The sequence below is a fragment of the Rhinichthys klamathensis genome, unplaced genomic scaffold, assembly GCF_029890125.1.
Source record: "Rhinichthys klamathensis goyatoka isolate OS25496 unplaced genomic scaffold, OSU_Roscu_1.1 h1tg000412l_1, whole genome shotgun sequence".
In the NCBI taxonomy this organism is placed as follows: Eukaryota; Metazoa; Chordata; class Actinopteri; order Cypriniformes; family Leuciscidae; genus Rhinichthys; species Rhinichthys klamathensis.
The window spans coordinates 1,863,439-1,880,384 of NW_026606912.1; the positions used below are offsets into that span (position 1 = coordinate 1,863,439).

Below are 16,946 nucleotides of genomic sequence, written 5' to 3' on the forward strand. Positions count from 1 at the left end.
TTGCTTTCATTCCTGTTAAAAATGACAAAGATGACTCTACTGTGAATAAGGTCAATAGAAAGAGGAGATAGAGCAAGAAGAGTTGAGGATGTAGAAAAAGGAGAAGAGGGAGAAGAGGTAGGTAGAGTGGAGGCCAATGGTATAGTGGAAAAAAAAGCAAGAGAAGAAAATATAAGTAGACATGGAAGGGGAGAGCAAGGTGTAAGAGGAGGGAGGAGAGAGGTAGATATATAGGGTATAGACGAGTTTCCATGTTATAAATAATGGTCTTTCCTTGAAAGAAGCTGGACAGAAAGTTCAGCCCAATATAAACGTTGTGGCCCAGTCAATGTCCCTGGACAAAGAAGAGGCAACATCACTATACAGTATGTGCTGCCATTTCAAACACTTGTGTTGTGTCACACAATACTGTCTTTGGGCCATACACATTTTTTAAACTCAGGGTGATCAGGAGCAAATGGAGTGATATTTTGTAGTTGTTTGGTGTTCCTTCCACCATATTGAAGTTGAGGTACAAGCATGGCAAGGATGGATATTTAGACTCGTGAAAATTCTCTGGCCAGATGTAAATGAGAGGCAAGATAAAAAAAAGTAATTGATTCAATGATTGCAGTTCATTTATTTATTTATTTATTATTGTATTATTTTTGGGGGAGAAAACTCATTGCTATGCAACTAAACTCATCATTAAAGAACTTTGAAGAACACGATTATAGGACACGAAAAATGTATTTTCATTCATGTATTTGTGTATCTATAGCTGAATTTGTTATCAGATCAACAAAGAACACATTATTAGTTTTTATGTTAGTATGTATTTTTGATAAATGCATTACTAGAATAAAATGCAGTGCTTCATTATGCAGTGAATATTGAACTGTTTCGCCAACAGGAGAGTGTTTAGTTTGCTTTTAATTGTTTTGAGAGCAACCACAACTATTTGGAGAAATGTCAAATCGATTGAAAAAAACTGTAAAGATGCACATACAGAATTTCACTAAACAAGTATAATAAAGTAAATCAGCTATACAGTTAAATCTGGATTTTGAAATGCAAAAATCGAAGATATAAAGTAAGTTAAAGGTGCGTGTACAACCCGAATTCTGGAAAGGTTGGGACGTTTTTTAAATTTGAATAAAATGAAAACTAAAAGACTTTCAAATCACATGAGCCAATATTCCATTCACAATAGAACATAGATAACATAACAAATGTTTAAACTGAGACATTTTACAATTTTATGCACAAAATGAGCTCATTTCAAATTTGATTCCTGCTACAGGTCTCAAAATAGTTGGCATCAATTAAATTAAAGAAAATAATTAGTATCAGCTGGTCATGTGATCTCAACATAGCAGATCCCATGCGCTCAGCTCAATTATATAAACTAAAACAGCTTTTATCGGGCTACTGATATGATTGCAGTTATGTGTTAAGATTTTTTGTCATTCTATGTGTGTGTATGGATTTTGTAGGTCAGAGATATGGGCCAAGAGCCATGTGGGAGAATATCTTTCCTCAGAGAACCTAAAATCGCAAAAGGCCTGCCACACAGTGCAATCTGCAACCTCAACTTCACACTGCCAACACACAGGAAGGTAAGAACATACATAAACATGATTCTGTGACATTTCGTCTAGTGTTATCTAGAGTCTTCAACAATTAAACATTGTCACAGAGCTATTTGTGTTGCTGCTTTAGCTGTAACTTTATTTTGCATTTCCTTTTGTCTTGCTCTCTTTTAATCTCTCTGCATCTGCATTTTTTACCTTTTCCACTCCCTTACTGTCATCTTTAAACTCCTTTTCTCTTACTCCTCTCCCTTCAATGCCATCTTCGCATACTCACCATCCTCGGCTGCTGCCTCTCCATTATGTATTGCTGCAATGCATCGTGGGAAATTGTAGGAAATGGAGTCAGATCCTGATGATGAGGTACATATTTCATAACTTGTCCACCTTTGACTTTAGTGTGGTGCTTATGTGATCATACGCTTATTTATGTGATTGGTCAAAAGCTTTTGTACCAGGTCATTGGTCAGGCAAGTGCATGCCTCCTTTTTGTGTTTATCAGTAGATTTAAAGCATTGTTATTTTGTGGCTTATTGGAAACATTTTTTACATTTCTCTTTTGCAGATTTGATTTTTTTTTAATTTAATTTTATTTCAAAGTGAAGCAATTAGGCAGTTTCACTGGAAAATATCTTTCACACTGTTAGCAAATGGGCTGTGCTTGTATAGTTGACCCTCTCTCAGGAGACTGCATTTCAAAGTGAAATGTAGCACAACATTCCTTACAGAAACTGAAGCAATTGGAATGTTTTACTGATATCCTAAATTAAATGCACCACATCAAATAATTCCTTCAAAAATAAATCTGGGCCAACATTGATACAGTGCTTTCAAAACAGTCAAAAGGAAATTATAGTAATTAGCCACTTAAAAGATCATTGCACTGCGATTTTTGTCACTTTGTTCTTACATAGGATTTTTACTTTTGTTATTGCAGAATGACAAAGATCGACGACATACCTTTGCCTCATTAGCATTGCGAAAGCGCTACAGCTATCTGGCCGATCCAGCATCCAGTGAGTCCTACATTTTCTTTGTTGTTGAAACATCAGCATGACATAATCATACATGTCACACATACATAGGCATCTGATACAGGCATATATATGAAGGCACAATAATCTCATCTCACCATTTTCAAAAACAGAACTGCCAGTATATGTCTGTGTACATTAGTCATAAACAATTACATTTGTTTGCTTGCTTTTTGCTATTTTTTTTTTCTTTGTAGTGTGTTGTTTTTTCCATTGTTTGACATTTTATATCATTTGCTACCATATTGTCTACACAGGTTGTGTATTGCCTGGTGTGTTTTTGAATAAACCCATCATTATGTTTTATTGTTATTTATTGTATTGTTTTCAAAAGAACTTGCTTGTTTTATTGACAGTTCTTGTAATTTCTCATGATAAAAAGCCATGGAACTCAATATCAATATGTTACCACTTGCTTGCTTGCTTGTTCATTTATTTAGGATGTATTTTTTGTAACTTGTTAAAACTGCCTTGTAATTGGTCAGATATACTAATAGGCTATTTAACACACTCCTTTATTTTAAAATGTAATTATTAATGTAAATATTAATTTAAAACAATGGCATGTATATATATATATATATATATATATATATATATATATATATATATATATACATGACATTATTAAATATTATATTGTTTTATATATATAGTACCGATTGTAATTTAAAAATTACATAATTTTTTTCCCCATGTGGGAAAAACTTTGTGTTCCGGTTCAATCATAGATGTCTTGTTAAATGTATTAAAGTTACCCAGCTATGATCGGTGAGTGTTATTTTTTCCCCTTCATTTTTGTTTAATATTAACAATATAATAAACAGTGGCAGGTCTGCATTTACACTTGCAAGGCCTAATGCACAGATCTAGTTTAACATAAATCCTATTGACTGAATCTAAATGTATTCTTTACGAAGCACCGATACTTATGACATTCCTAAGCATAAATTAATTGACTATTAATTTTTTTCCTCTTAAAGTCTGAACATATTTTCTTTTATTTTTATTTATTGTATTATTTTCAAAAGAACTTTCTTGTTTTATTGACAGTTCTTGTAATTGCTCATGATAAAAAGCCATGGAACTCAATATCAACATAATATTTTACCACTTGCTTACTTATTCATTTATTTAGGATGATTTTTTGTAACTTGTTAAAACTGCCTTGTAATTGGTCAGATGTATAAGGTATTAATAACTATTTAACTAATAGGCTATTTAACACACTTCTTTATTTGAAAATGTAATTATTAATGTAAATATTAATTTAAAACAATGGCATGTGTGTGTATATATATATCCATGCCATTGTTAATATATACAGTTGTGGTCAGAAAGAATGGCACCCCTGGTAAATATGATCAAAAACGGCTGTAAAAAATAAATCTGCATTGTTTATACTTTTGATCTTTCATTAAAAAAATTAGCAAAAATCTAACCTTTCATTGAAGTAAAATAATTGAAAGAGGGGGGTAAATCACATTATGAAATAAATGCTTTTCTCCAAAACACACTGGCCATAGTTATTTGCTCCCTGTTATTAAATAATTTTTGCAACCTCCTTTTGCCAATATAACAGCTCTGAGTTTCCTTCTATAATGCCTGATGAGTTTGGAGAACAACTGACAAGAAATCAGAGACCATTCCTCCATACAGAATCTCTCCAGATCCTTCAGATTCACAAGTTCATGTTGGTGCTTCTTTTCTTCAGATCACCCCACTCATTTTCTATTAGGTTCAGTTTACCTGAGGCAGTCAGGTTTAAATTTTTTATCTGTTGGTATTTGCTAGAATCCATAATACCATGTATCTGAACAAGATGTCCAGGACCTTCAGCAAAAAAATAGGCCCACAACATATAAGATCCAGCAGTATATTTAACTGTAGGCATGGGGTACTTTTTATCCCTGTTTGCACCAAACACATTTGGTGGGTTTGCTGCCAAAAAGCCCTTTTTTTGTTTCATCTGACCATAAAATCCGGTCCCTTTTGAAGTTCCAGTCATGTCTGACCACTGAATATGCTGAAGTTTATTTTTGGAGGAGCGAGGAGGATTTTTCTTGAAACCCTCTCAAACAACATGTGGGGATGTAGTGGTTGTTTGATATATTTGTTAAGGCTTTCTGACCCCCAAGACTCAAGTGATCTCTGCAATTCTCCATCTGTGATCCTTGGCCAATCAAACTTTCCTCCTCACCGTGGATTAAGACAATATAAACACACGTCCTCTTCCTGGCAGATTCGTAACATCTTTAGTTGATTGGAACTTCTTAATTATTGCCCTGATGGTCAAAATGGGGATTTTCAAAATCTATTTTCTTACAGCTACTTTCTATTTTGTGATGCTCAACAATCTTTTGATGCACATCAGAACTATATTCTTTGGTTTTACTCATTGTGATGGATGATTAAGGGAATTTGGCCTTTGTGTTTTCTCATATTTAAACTTTAAACTCCTGTGAAACAAGAAGTTATAGCTAGACAATTTCATGTTCCTAGTCACCCTGTTGTGCTAAAAAAAAGGTGAATATTAATGGGAATATACTTCAGAGATATTTTACTCGTAAAACATTCTAGGGGTGCCAATAATTGTGGCCAATGTGTTTTGGAGAAAAACATTTATTTCATAATGTGATTTCCCCCCCACTTTCAATTATTTTACTTCAATAAAAGGTTAGATTTTTGCAAATTTTTTGAATGACATATCAAAAGTATAAACAATGCAGATTTATTTTTTACAGCCATTTTTGATCATATTTATCAGGGGTGCCATTAATGCTGACCACAACTGTGTATACATTATATACAGTATATATATATTAGTATCGATTGTAATTTAAAAATTACTAAGGCCTAATGCACAGATCTAGTTTGACATAAATCCTATTGACTGAATCTAAATGTACTCTTTACGAAGCACCGGTACTTATGACATTCCTAAGCATAAATGAAGAGACTTTCCACTTAAAATCTGAACATATTTTCTGAATATTTAGAGCTTGTTATCTTATTTAAGTGGCTGATATTTTACCATAATTTTGCATCTCCACCCATTTATCACAGGCATGAGTTACTTTATTTTCCCACTTAGCTTTCCATTGTCAAAAGCCTCCACACTTTCAGTATTTTCACTACTGGTTGTTTCTGGATTTATCCCCTGACTAAATCTTGTTTCTCTTTTCTCTCTTATTTAACTATTTCTGTTTACTTTTATTAATTTGATTATGTTAGAAACAGCTGAAAGAGGCCATAACACCACTCCAAAAACCACGACGCAGCCTTCTGGCTACGCTTACAAGCCTGTCTTTACGACGCGCACCTACCAGGCCTGGGCGACAAGCTCTCCCGTCAATGTCCCTAGCCAGACCAAGTCTGGTTTTGGCTCCCTCTCCAGCTCCTCATCCAACACCCCCTCAGCTTCCCCGCTGAGGTCGGTGTGGTCTGTGAACTCTGCTTCTCCCATAAAATCCATCATTGGAGGTTCACCAGCGTCTTCCATCAAATCTGCCAGCGACATTGCATCACCGATTCGATCCTACAGAACAATCTCCTCACCAATAAAGACTGTAGTTCAAGGTGCTCAGTATCCAGTCCAAGCCTCCCCCACCCTTCTGTCCTCTCCAGGGAAGAGTTCCCCTGATCCAGTTTCACTTAAAGGCCTCACAGGGCTCTCAGCCAGGACCTCTCCGGTACCATCTGGCGGGACCTTGCTGGAAAGATCCTCCATTTCTATGACCCCTCCAGCCTCACCTAAGTCTTCACTAAACATGTACAGCTCAAGTTTGCCATACAAGTCTGTTGTAACCTCAAACCCTCCAGCAACCTGCTCCCCCATTAAAACTGTCCCGGGTTTTTCCTCCATCAGAACCAACACTGATGCCTCTGCCAGAGGATTCCTGTCGTCCCTCTCCTCACCATTGAAATCCAGCTCAGCCACTACAGCAGCTGCGCTGATCAATGGGACAGTTTCCCCAACTAAATATCGCTCCTCCTCCCCAACAACCCATCTTACCAGCACCCTGCAGGAAAGAATTCAAGCCACAACAAATGCAGCAACAACAAATGTGAATGCAGCCTTTGATGAAGTGGAAAAAACATTTAATTCCTGCTCTGCTGGCTATGGTACACTAAAGTCAGTGTCCTCCACTCCCTCATCCTCTTACCAGTCTATCCGTTCCTCTGCGTCCAACTCACTGTATGCCTCCCTCAGATCCCCTCCCAATTCTACCACTTCTGTAACTTCCAGCACTATTACAGTTCCTGTCTATTCTGTTATAAATGTCTTACCAGAACACCAGTTTAAAAAGCTCCCTGAAGTCTCCAAGTCAACAGCTGCTCTCCTGTCCCCCAGAAAGGCCATGCCCCAAGAGGTTAATACCCAGACTCAGTCCTCTTTTGCCAGAACTCTGTCTCCTGTCAAGACTCCCCTGCACATGTCCCCAGGAACACTAAAATCTGCTACCTCTTCATCCCCTCTGTCTAACAGCCAGGAGATACTAAAAGATGTTGCTGACATGAAGGAGGACCTAATCAGAATGTCTGCAATTTTGCAAACTGATACAAATTCAAGCTCCAAAGGTTATCATTCTCACTCTAAGGAACATAAAGTGGACGATGAGGAGCCTTTCAAGATCGTAGAGAAGGTAAAACAGGACCTGGTCAAAGTCAGTGAAATTCTTAGCAAGGATGTTTTGAGAGAGAGTAAGGCAAATATTAAAAACAGCAAAACAGAAGATGTCCCAGAGGATGACATAGATGATAATCAACAAAATAAATGGAGATGCCCCCCTCGATATGAAACATTAGCCCCTCAAGTGAAAACAAAACCAGTATCTGACAGAGATTTTAACCTTGCTAAAGTTGTTGATTACCTAACTAATGACATTGGCACAAGCTCTCTTTCTAAAATAGCAGAGGCTAAACAAAGAACTGAGGAAGCAAGAAGAGAAGGAGAGGAGAAACAGAAACGTGTCCTGAAACCTGCAATGGCATTACAGGAGAACAAGCTCAAAATGCCTCCAACTAACATGCGCCCTTCACCTTCAGAAAAAGAATTTTCAAAGCTAGCTGATGCATTGTTTGGTCCTGAAATAGCACTGGACTCTCCCGATGACGTCTCCCATGACCAAGACAAGAGTCCACTTTCCGACAGTGGGTTTGAGACTCGCAGTGAGAGAACCCCCTCAGCTCCCCAAAGTGCAGAGGGAATGGGGCCCAAAGGCCTCTTTCAGGAGATTCCCCCTGTCATCACTGAAACACGCACTGAGGTTGTACATGTCATACGGAGCTATGAGCATCCAGACGATCCTAAGGACCCACCATTGGAAGATGCTAGAATGACAAAGCCTCCACTGCGTTGTGCAGACACTGAGCCCAGATCACCTGGTGGGTCCATCAAAGAAAGAGTTAAAGCTTACCAAGCTAGAGTCAATGCAGAGGATGATGTGATGGGCAAAGGCATGCGGGTCAAAGAGGAAACTCACATAACAACAACTACAAGAATGGTGTACCACAAACCTCCTGCTAAAGAGGCTATATCTGAGAGGATGGAGGAAACTATGTCTGTACGAGACATAATGAAGGCCTTCCAGTCTGGAAAGGATCCTTCCAGAGAGTTAACAGGCCTGTTTGAGCACAAAAGCAGCAGTGAAGGGGCAGATTCATCTGTTAGGCCTCTAGACCCAATGCCCAAAGTCGAGCGCATCATTGAGGTTCACATTGAGAAAGGCAACAAAGCTGAACCAACTGAAGTAATTATCAGAGAAACAAAAAATCATCCTGAGAAGGAAATGTACATATTTCAGGGCAAAAGTGGCATGAAAGAAATACAAAATAGGATGGGCAATGAGCAACAAGACAACATAGAAGCTGAAGAATCTCTTCCTTGTTATCTGGACTCTAGAATACACATGCCTGTCTCTGTGGAGAATGATAAGACATTGAAATTGCTTAGTCAGCAGTCAGTGGAGTACCATGATGATGAATCATCAGAAACTAGGGGAGAATCATACAAGTTTGCAGAGAAAATGCTCCTGTCAGAAAAATTTGACTCATCCCATTCAGACTCAGACGAATCTGTGATTGACAGGTCTCGATACTATGGTGAGGGAACACAAGGTGGCTCTATTAGAGAATTCATGCTAAAGCCTGATAGGTCAGGTAGATCATCAGATGATGACAATTATGACAAACTCACTTTGTTGCAGTATGCTTCTGATCCTGATAGTCCAAAAAGGTCTATTTGGATGAGAGTTTCTGAGGACGGGCAGAATAAAAGCAGAGAGAAGCAAAAATATGAGGACAGAGTAGACCGAACTGTCAAAGAGGCAGAGGAAAAACTTAGTGAAGTCTCGCAATTCTTTCGTGATAAAACTGAAAAACTGAATGATGAGCTTCAGTCCCCTGAGAAGCATCGCAGACAAGATGCAAGGGAGACTCGTTCTGGGCCCAGCTCAACTTGTAGTAGCCCAGAGAGGTCAGTTCATAGAAATGGAGGGACTGGAGAGGACTGGAGCAGAGACAGGTTTAGGGATAAGTATGGTTCCCATGACAGAAAATGTGCCAGTCTGCCAAGCAGTCCTGAAAGACGGGTCTTGCTTCAATACAATGATGACCCCAAAAAGGGGGACTGCTCATCTGCTAGCAGTGCAAGTGAATCATCTAAATATTTCCAACCATCATCATCTAAGGTTAGCTCAGTAAGAATGAAATTTGAATCAGAGGCCCAGAAACAAGATAAAGGTCCACAATGGGGACAAACTTCAGGATCCCCCGTAAGGAAGCTGCAGGAAAGTAAGCTACCAGTTTACCAAGTTTTTGCAGGGGGGAATCTCCCAAAGTTAACAGAGTCTTCAGAAAGTGAGAGAAGCCCCAAAAAAGATAGTGAGGGTGGCCATAGTTATAACGTTAGAAAGGCTCAAGCATTTGCCCAAAATCAGATTGACAGACAGAGAAATAAGTCAGATAGCTCTTCACCAAAACATCACCAAAATATTTACAGCAAGGAGCAAATTGTCAATGAAGACAGGAAAATATACAAAACTTGGGAAAACCATGGCAATGGGCAACTGAAAGGCCAAAAGACAAAGCTCACCCATACCCTAGTGCATGATAGGCAAAAGGATGACACACAGAATGAGCAGCACTCATTGAGTGATGGAAATACCACAAAAGAAGAAACAACTAAAAAGATAATTTACACAGAGTTGGTAATTCGAGAAGACCCCGGTAATGCTGAAAAATGCAATGGTGCTCTAAAAAAAAACTCGGAATCACAAATTCCTGTTAGGGTGTCATCTAGTTTTATAGATCATCATCAAAGTAGCACTTTAAAGTTAGATTCCTCCATTAAATCCGAAAGAACAGGGTCTCACATAGCCAGAAATAGACAGCACCCTAATTCAGGTGCCAGCAAATCACCTAGTGAATTGTCATCTGTAGGGAACTCAGATTCTAGCAGGCAGATTGTTAATATAGTCTGTAATGGTGTAGATGATAACCAAGTTGAGTATATTGAAAAAGTGACCCCAGGTGTCACTGCGGACATTAAACCTCTTCCTGTGTATGTCAGCATTCAAGTGGGTAAACAGTATGAGAAAGAAACTGCTACTGGGCAGCTGAGCACATACAAAAAAGTAGTAAGCCACGAGAGCAGGACAGTGCATGAAACACGTGGAGCGTTTTATTCTGTTAAACAGAAACAGCCGCCATCTCCACAGGGAAGCCCTGAAGATGACACGTTAGAACAGGTGACATTTATAGACAGTTCAGGGAAGAGTCCGGTAACTCCTGAGACACCTACCTCTGAGGAGGCCAGCTACGACCTGAACTCCAGGGCTCCAGAGCCTGTCATTGGTTCCATGGCTGGCATGCCTAGCCCAATCCCAGAGGAGTCTGAGGAAGAGGAGCAGCCCAAGACATTCATTTTTAAGGAATTACCAGCAGAAAAAGCCAAACCTGCCACTCAATCATCAGAGTCTTCAAAAAGAAAACAAGACTCGTCTGGAAAAAGATCAAAAGACAAACGGATAGCTTACATCGAGTTCCCTCCACCACCACCTTTAGAGACTGAACATGGTGACCCTGAAAAGAGGGGGTCATGTCCTTCCTCAGAAGCAGAAACAGAGATGATAGAGGTAAACCTTCAAGAGGAACATGACAGGCATCTGCTTGCAGACCCAGTAATCAGAGTCCAGCCTCCTTCCCCTCTCCCACCTGGAGCTGACAACAGTGACTCTAGTGATGATGAATCTGTTTTTCACCCTGCCCCCCTTAAGAAGTACACCTTCAAAATGGCTGAGGAGTGTGAGAAACGTGTTAAGCCTAGGAAACCAGAGAGAAACGGCTCACATCACAAGGAGTCAGGTATCAATGGCATTGTGAAAGGAGAAGAGGTAGAATGTGAACAGAATGGAAATGATCAATCTATCACTGATTGCTCTTTAGCAACAACTGCTGAATTTTCCCATGATACAGATGCCACTGAGATAGATTCTCTTGATGGGTATGACCTACAAGATGAAGATGATGGACTGAGTGACCCTAAAACATCCAGCATGTCGAATGAGGGAAAAGCAGGAGATCGGTCTTTCAGCCAGAGTAAACTTGAAGTGATTGAAGAGGAGAGCATGCCAAATGAGGAAACAGGGGAAAAGGCACAAACAAAGAGGAAAAAATCAGACAATGGGAAAGAGGATAAAATCTATTCTTTGGAGGGAAGACACCCTGATAGACAAGGTTTTGCAGACAATTATTTCCAGCACCAACTAGAGGAGGGCATAAACACTACCTTTAAAACTGTGGCTACTAAAGGCTTGGATTTCGATCCATGGTCTGGTAATGTGGGAGAGGAGGGAGCTTTTGATGCTAAAAACAAAGACGAAGATCCAAAGCCCTGTGCTTTGTCAGTAGACGACAAATCGCAAGCCACCACGCCGGATACCACTCCAGCAAGAACCCCAACAGATGAGAGCACCCCAACTAGTGAGCCCAACCCTTTCCCCTTCCATGAGGGCAAGATGTTTGAGATGACCCGCAGTGGTGCTATTGACATGAGCAAGAGGGACTTTGTTGAAGAGAGACTTCAGTTTTTCCAGATTGGTGAGCATACATCAGATGGGCAGTCAGGGGACAAGGGGAAAGGGGGCAGGAGTGCGGGGGTAGTCACCTCTCACTCAAAGGCAGGGGAAAGAGCTGTAGAGGGGAAGGTAGAGGAAACCACAGATATAACACCATCCAGAGGCAGCGCAGTGCAGGGCAGTGCTGACTGCCTGGACGCACCTCCATCCGTTGACACCACCTCATGCACTGTCACAGCCTCCAAGGTCGACCCCAAATTACGCACCCCCATTAAGATGGGCATCGCAGCTTCCATTACTATAAAGAAAGACCCTGGCTCAGCTGAACTGACTGATGTTAAAACTGAGTCCTCAGACAGTCAGATGCCGGAATACATTAGCATGGAGTCTCAATTAGCTAAAAGTCACTTTGATAGCACTAACTCTTCCCCAACCGGCAGAAAAGATTACCCCTCAGAAAACTACAATAACAACAATAACTTAGAGTGCTCTAATGTGCAGGCCAACTACATCCAGTGTGGTAGTGTAGTTTTCAATTTGCAGTCATCTTCTGAACCCACCTTACAGAAAGCTAGTAGAATAGAAGCTCAGTTTTGTAGGGAGTCTGTGGAGAGACTGGAGAAAGCTAGCACTCAAAGTCATCAGACTAAAGTAGTCTCAGAGAACAGGCAGCAAAAGTCTAGACTCCCAGTCAAGGCAGCAGGCTTCAGTTTTAACACACACAGTTCAGGAAAGCAAAAGCCCAAGCAGGTTGTGAGGCCGGAGGCAAGGAAAGTGGATCCCGCATCCATAACACCTGAGCCCAAGTCTAGAATTCCTGTCAAGGACATCAAAAGAAATGGTGCAGTTAACTCCGCTGTCACACCTCAGGTAGTTCCAAGGTCAAGCAAGCCCACAGACTCAGAGAGATCAGTCCGACCAGTAGTTCCATCCAGGCTGCCTTTCAAAGAGAGGTCATCTGGTGCTTCCGGTGTTTCGGTTAGCGAGGCAGGTAGAGGCAACTTTAGTGAGGTGTGTAGGCAGTCAATTGAGTTCTTAAAGAACGTTAGCGGAGAAGCAATAAAGGTGGCTGAACGACTTTCAGACGAGGAGAAACAGACACAGGGAGAGCAGTCGCAATCGGAGGAGGACAGCAGCACATCACGAAGCACCTCACTATCGGACCCCTCTCAGTCCCAGCCCTCCCTCTCCGCTGGCTCCTCCCGAAGGGTCACACCCTCGAGGACAAAGGTCACAAGGGCAGCGGGCAGTGAGAGGAGGAGGAGTAAGCGGACTGGAGGAGGGAAGGAGGGCAGTAAGAACGAAGGGGCTCGCAGGTCGCCCCCCGTCGCGGAGATCAAGCCTAGTTTGTAAAACTTTATTGAAAACTTTACTTGATCCTTAGTTGCATGAGCCTTTGTGACTGATTGGATTGCCTGTGGCGTGAACAATAGCTGTCATTCTTGTCATTCTCTCATCACTGTGCTGTGTGACTGTACCGTACTGTATCTGTCCCTGTCAGATCTCCCCTTCTCTCTCCCCTACCTTCCACAAATAATTTATCATAATAAGGGGTGGGGCACTGAACAGTGTATCTGTGCTGGGTTGGTTAAAGGAACGTTGTTGAGGAATTTATATCTGCTTCAGTGTTTGTGAACTTTGTTAGATAAAATGTACAATACTATGTTGTCTGCATGCCTCATCTCAACAAAATCTATTTTTTGTTAATACCGGTATGTTGTTTTCATTTTTTATACCATTGTTTTATATATTGGTTTTACATATACAATCAGAGCACCAACTGTGTAGCTGGAACATTGTAGTTCACCATCTGTCTGTTCTTCCTTTTCTAGCCAAACACAGTACTATTCTAAAAACGTCTCTTAGTTTTTCCGCTCCTGTACATAGCCTCTATTGCAGAAAAATAGTTTTGTTCATTTTTTCCTTGTTTTGGCCAGAAAAGAAGCACGTCATCTGGATTTTTAATTTGAAGTGAATAAGTAACATGTTTGCAATGTTCTGTATGTCATGACAGGTCCACAGAGTCCCTGTGAGAGAACAGACCTTCGCATGGCCATTGTGGCTGATCACCTGGGTCTGAGCTGGACAGGTGAGACTCACTATGACTGACAAAGTTTACTGTGACTGAGTTTACATTCCACTTAACATTGTGCTAATTATTTATTATTGTCCTTTTGAAACTTGAAATATTTAAGAAGGAATTCAAATGATAATTTGATAACTAATAATCAAAGGGAAACAATCCTCAAAAATGCACTGCTGTAGTGCCCTCTTGTGCCTGTGCGTTGTATTGCAGTGCAGTCATAATTCTTCACATCTGACAACATACTACTTCACTGTATATTCCTAAATATCTGATTCTGATTACATTTTCAAGTGTTTACTTAAAGGTCAAAAACAGGAAATCTTCATCAAACTTTGTTTGTTAATTTATTACTAATTTGTCTTTACATCTGTCTTCCTTACTAGCTGTCTGTGCAGAGATGCTGCTAGTTATATGATGCTAGTTATAATATGATGTGTTTTACTGTTCTATAGAGCTGGCTCGAGAGATGAATTTTTCTGTAGATGAGATAAACCACATTCGCACAGAGAACCCAAACTCTCTCACAGCCCAGAGCTTTATGCTCCTTAAGAAGTGGGTCAGTCGGGATGGGAAAAACGCCACAAGTGAGAATCATTTTCTATCCATCTCTCCTGGCCTGTTTCTGTTTTTTTTTTTTTTTCATTTCTTTCTTTTGCTTTCTTTCTTATACTGTGAAGTTATTATAATATCTTTCTTAACCATATAAAATTTAGTTACTTAAATTTTTTTCTTAGCGGATGCACTGACGGCGGTCCTGACTAAAGTGAACCGGATGGATATTGTGACTCTGCTGGAAGGGCCCATATTTGACTATGGTAACATTTCAGGCACCAGAAGTTTTGCAGATGATAGCGCTGTGTGCCAGGAAAAGGCGGATGGTAAAGTTTAGCCCCATCTAGCTGACCCCCACCCGACCTCACCCCCTACCCCTCAACTCATTCCTTTATTATTGTCACCTGTGTTTTTTCCTCTACAACCTCCCTGTGCAGTTTGGCAAAGTGTTAATCACAGATGGGCCACAAATAGTAACTATCTTGTACTTGAAGTCTACATTCAGACATTGGCTTTGGCACATTTATATAAGATCAGATCACAAGCATCTTTTTAAAGGCCCCAATCACACACACAGTGTGTTGAATCACTTACTATTCTTTTATTTGAAAGATTTTCTGTATTCAGAGACTCTTCATTTCTGTTACCCCTTTCCCTTCCTCCCAACACCATATGCATGGACCTGGTTTGAACATGCATGTATATGGTCATGTAGCGTGAAGCAATCTCAGCATGATGCTTTGCCTCAAGAAGTGTAGGAAGGGCCGTTCGAAACTGTTTTCCTGTTACACATGTACACACTTTTCTTACAGTTTTAATGAATGCCCTAGAGAATATTCCTAGTGGAACATAAAAACAAACTGTTCTCATCCATGACATTAATTCTGTTATTGAAAGGACAGGAAAGAGTTACTTCTAAACCAAATGCATGTTGTTATCAGCTGTATCCTGATGAAGCTGTTTTGATATTAGTTTATAAGAGTGTTATATACCAGCTGTTTTTTACATATTGGACCACAGCGCATGCCTCAGCTAAAAGACTCAGCTGTCCTCTACCTCTCAAGCTGTCGATCTGCTTCCTCCTCCATCTATCCTTCTCTCCTCTCCTCCCCTGCCCTGGAGCAAGGGATAAAAAGAGAGAGGGGAAAAAGAAGAGAAAGAAGGAGATCATCCTTCTCTCCGTAGTCGTCGTCTCCTGACAGTCTCCTATGCCCCCCTCTGTCAGCTACAAACTGACATGTCCTCTCCTCTCCTCCAGTACAATCCCTCATTTCCCCCTCCCAGACCCCCCGTTCATTCTTCTCATTTACAGTCATTGTCATGTCTTTCTAACTTGCATGTTCTTTTTTTTTTTTTTTGCCCCACTTCCCAATGCTCCATCACACAACACATACAACTGTATCCTGATTTGGCCCAAGACTCATCATCCAGTTCTCTCTTCCCATGTGCTCCTCTCAAGTCTTCCTTCTCTCTCTCTTCTCTCTCTCCTTCTCTTGCTCTCAGTCTTTCATCTCCCATTTCCGCACGTAGAATTTGTCTCTCTCCCTCACCCTGCCATTCTCCTCTCCCTGTGCATCCCGTTGCCTGTGTCTTGCCTCCTTCTCCCGACCGCCCACGCCATTACCCCCTTGTGCTTGCTGTCACTACCCCTGCGTGCCCCCAGGACCGCCCCTCACCACTCCATCCCTCTGTCCCAACTCCTCTACTTTTGAGCTCTTCATCTGAAGAGACATAATTATCCTCATTTTTGTTTAGCCAGATTTTGAGTCCTCCTCATATTGAGTTGCAACACACATCTTGACTATGACTATAGCCAGGTTTCCATCCAAGTTTTTTTTTTCTTTGCGAAAATGGTTTAGCGCTTCAAAATGGTTACCTATATAGCTGATGGAAATGCCAGAAGTTTAAAAGAGAATAGTGGAGCAGTAGTTTGCAAAATGAACAGCAGCTACATTAGTGATGATTGGTCGGGAGTTATTCAATAAAGTAGTTTAAATTATACACACCTTGTAACCGCGTTATTATTTTACTCTAGCCTGGAGGAAACTGAGACATCGTTGCCATCGTTCAGCCTTTCATATCCGCCTCTCACGGCATGAGCACGCACGCATGTTTTGCATCATTGAAATTGATCCGTTTATTTGAGCGTCAAGTTTATAGATGTATCGAATCCAATGAAGTGATTATCAGCTGGTTCCGATCAGTGGCCGGTCATTTGGAGTTAGAAAGTATAATGCGTGCTGTGGCATTGTCAATATTTAGTGATTTAACCTCAGATACAGAATATGTTCATTCGCTTTTTACAAGCTGGTATTGTTCGTTACAACTGCTTGCGTCCATGTTGAACGCGTTTCTCGTGTGTAAAAAGTACATGTACACGTGAGTCTGCAAGATCGCAAGATAAGCTGTGCAGGTAACTATACATTATTTAAGGCTATTTTCTATTTGTTAAGATATTGATATAGGGATTGTTGTTGTCAGGTAAGCTTAATTTATAATGCTTCCCCGGTTGCAAGCCTGTGCACACTCTAAACAGGTGATGCACTGCTCTCAAAGTTGACTCCCGCGACCTTTGTTCCGGCAACATCACGATATTAACAAACCTAAAAAAAATTTTTAAAAA

The 16,946-nt window shown here is 40.5% G+C and overlaps 1 protein-coding gene across 31 annotated transcripts in view; it reads left to right on the top strand.

Annotated features, from left to right (window-relative positions):
• ank3a (ankyrin 3a) overlaps positions 1-16,946 on the top strand; it is a 137,840-nt gene that overhangs the window by 108,983 nt on the left and 11,911 nt on the right. For 25 of the 31 annotated variants that reach the window (XM_056235063.1, XM_056235062.1, XM_056235054.1 and 22 more), the window contains 7 exons: positions 1,476-1,598; positions 1,908-1,934; positions 2,509-2,587; positions 5,840-13,030; positions 13,700-13,774; positions 14,224-14,355; positions 14,506-14,649. In XM_056235063.1, coding sequence (XP_056091038.1) covers positions 1,476-1,598; positions 1,908-1,934; positions 2,509-2,587; positions 5,840-13,030; positions 13,700-13,774; positions 14,224-14,355; positions 14,506-14,649 — 7,771 coding nt within the window. The remainder of the gene's footprint in view (positions 1-1,475; positions 1,599-1,907; positions 1,935-2,508; positions 2,588-5,839; positions 13,031-13,699; positions 13,775-14,223; positions 14,356-14,505; positions 14,650-16,946) is intronic. The other 6 variants (XM_056235066.1, XM_056235081.1, XM_056235057.1 and 3 more) reach the window with 4 other exon arrangements.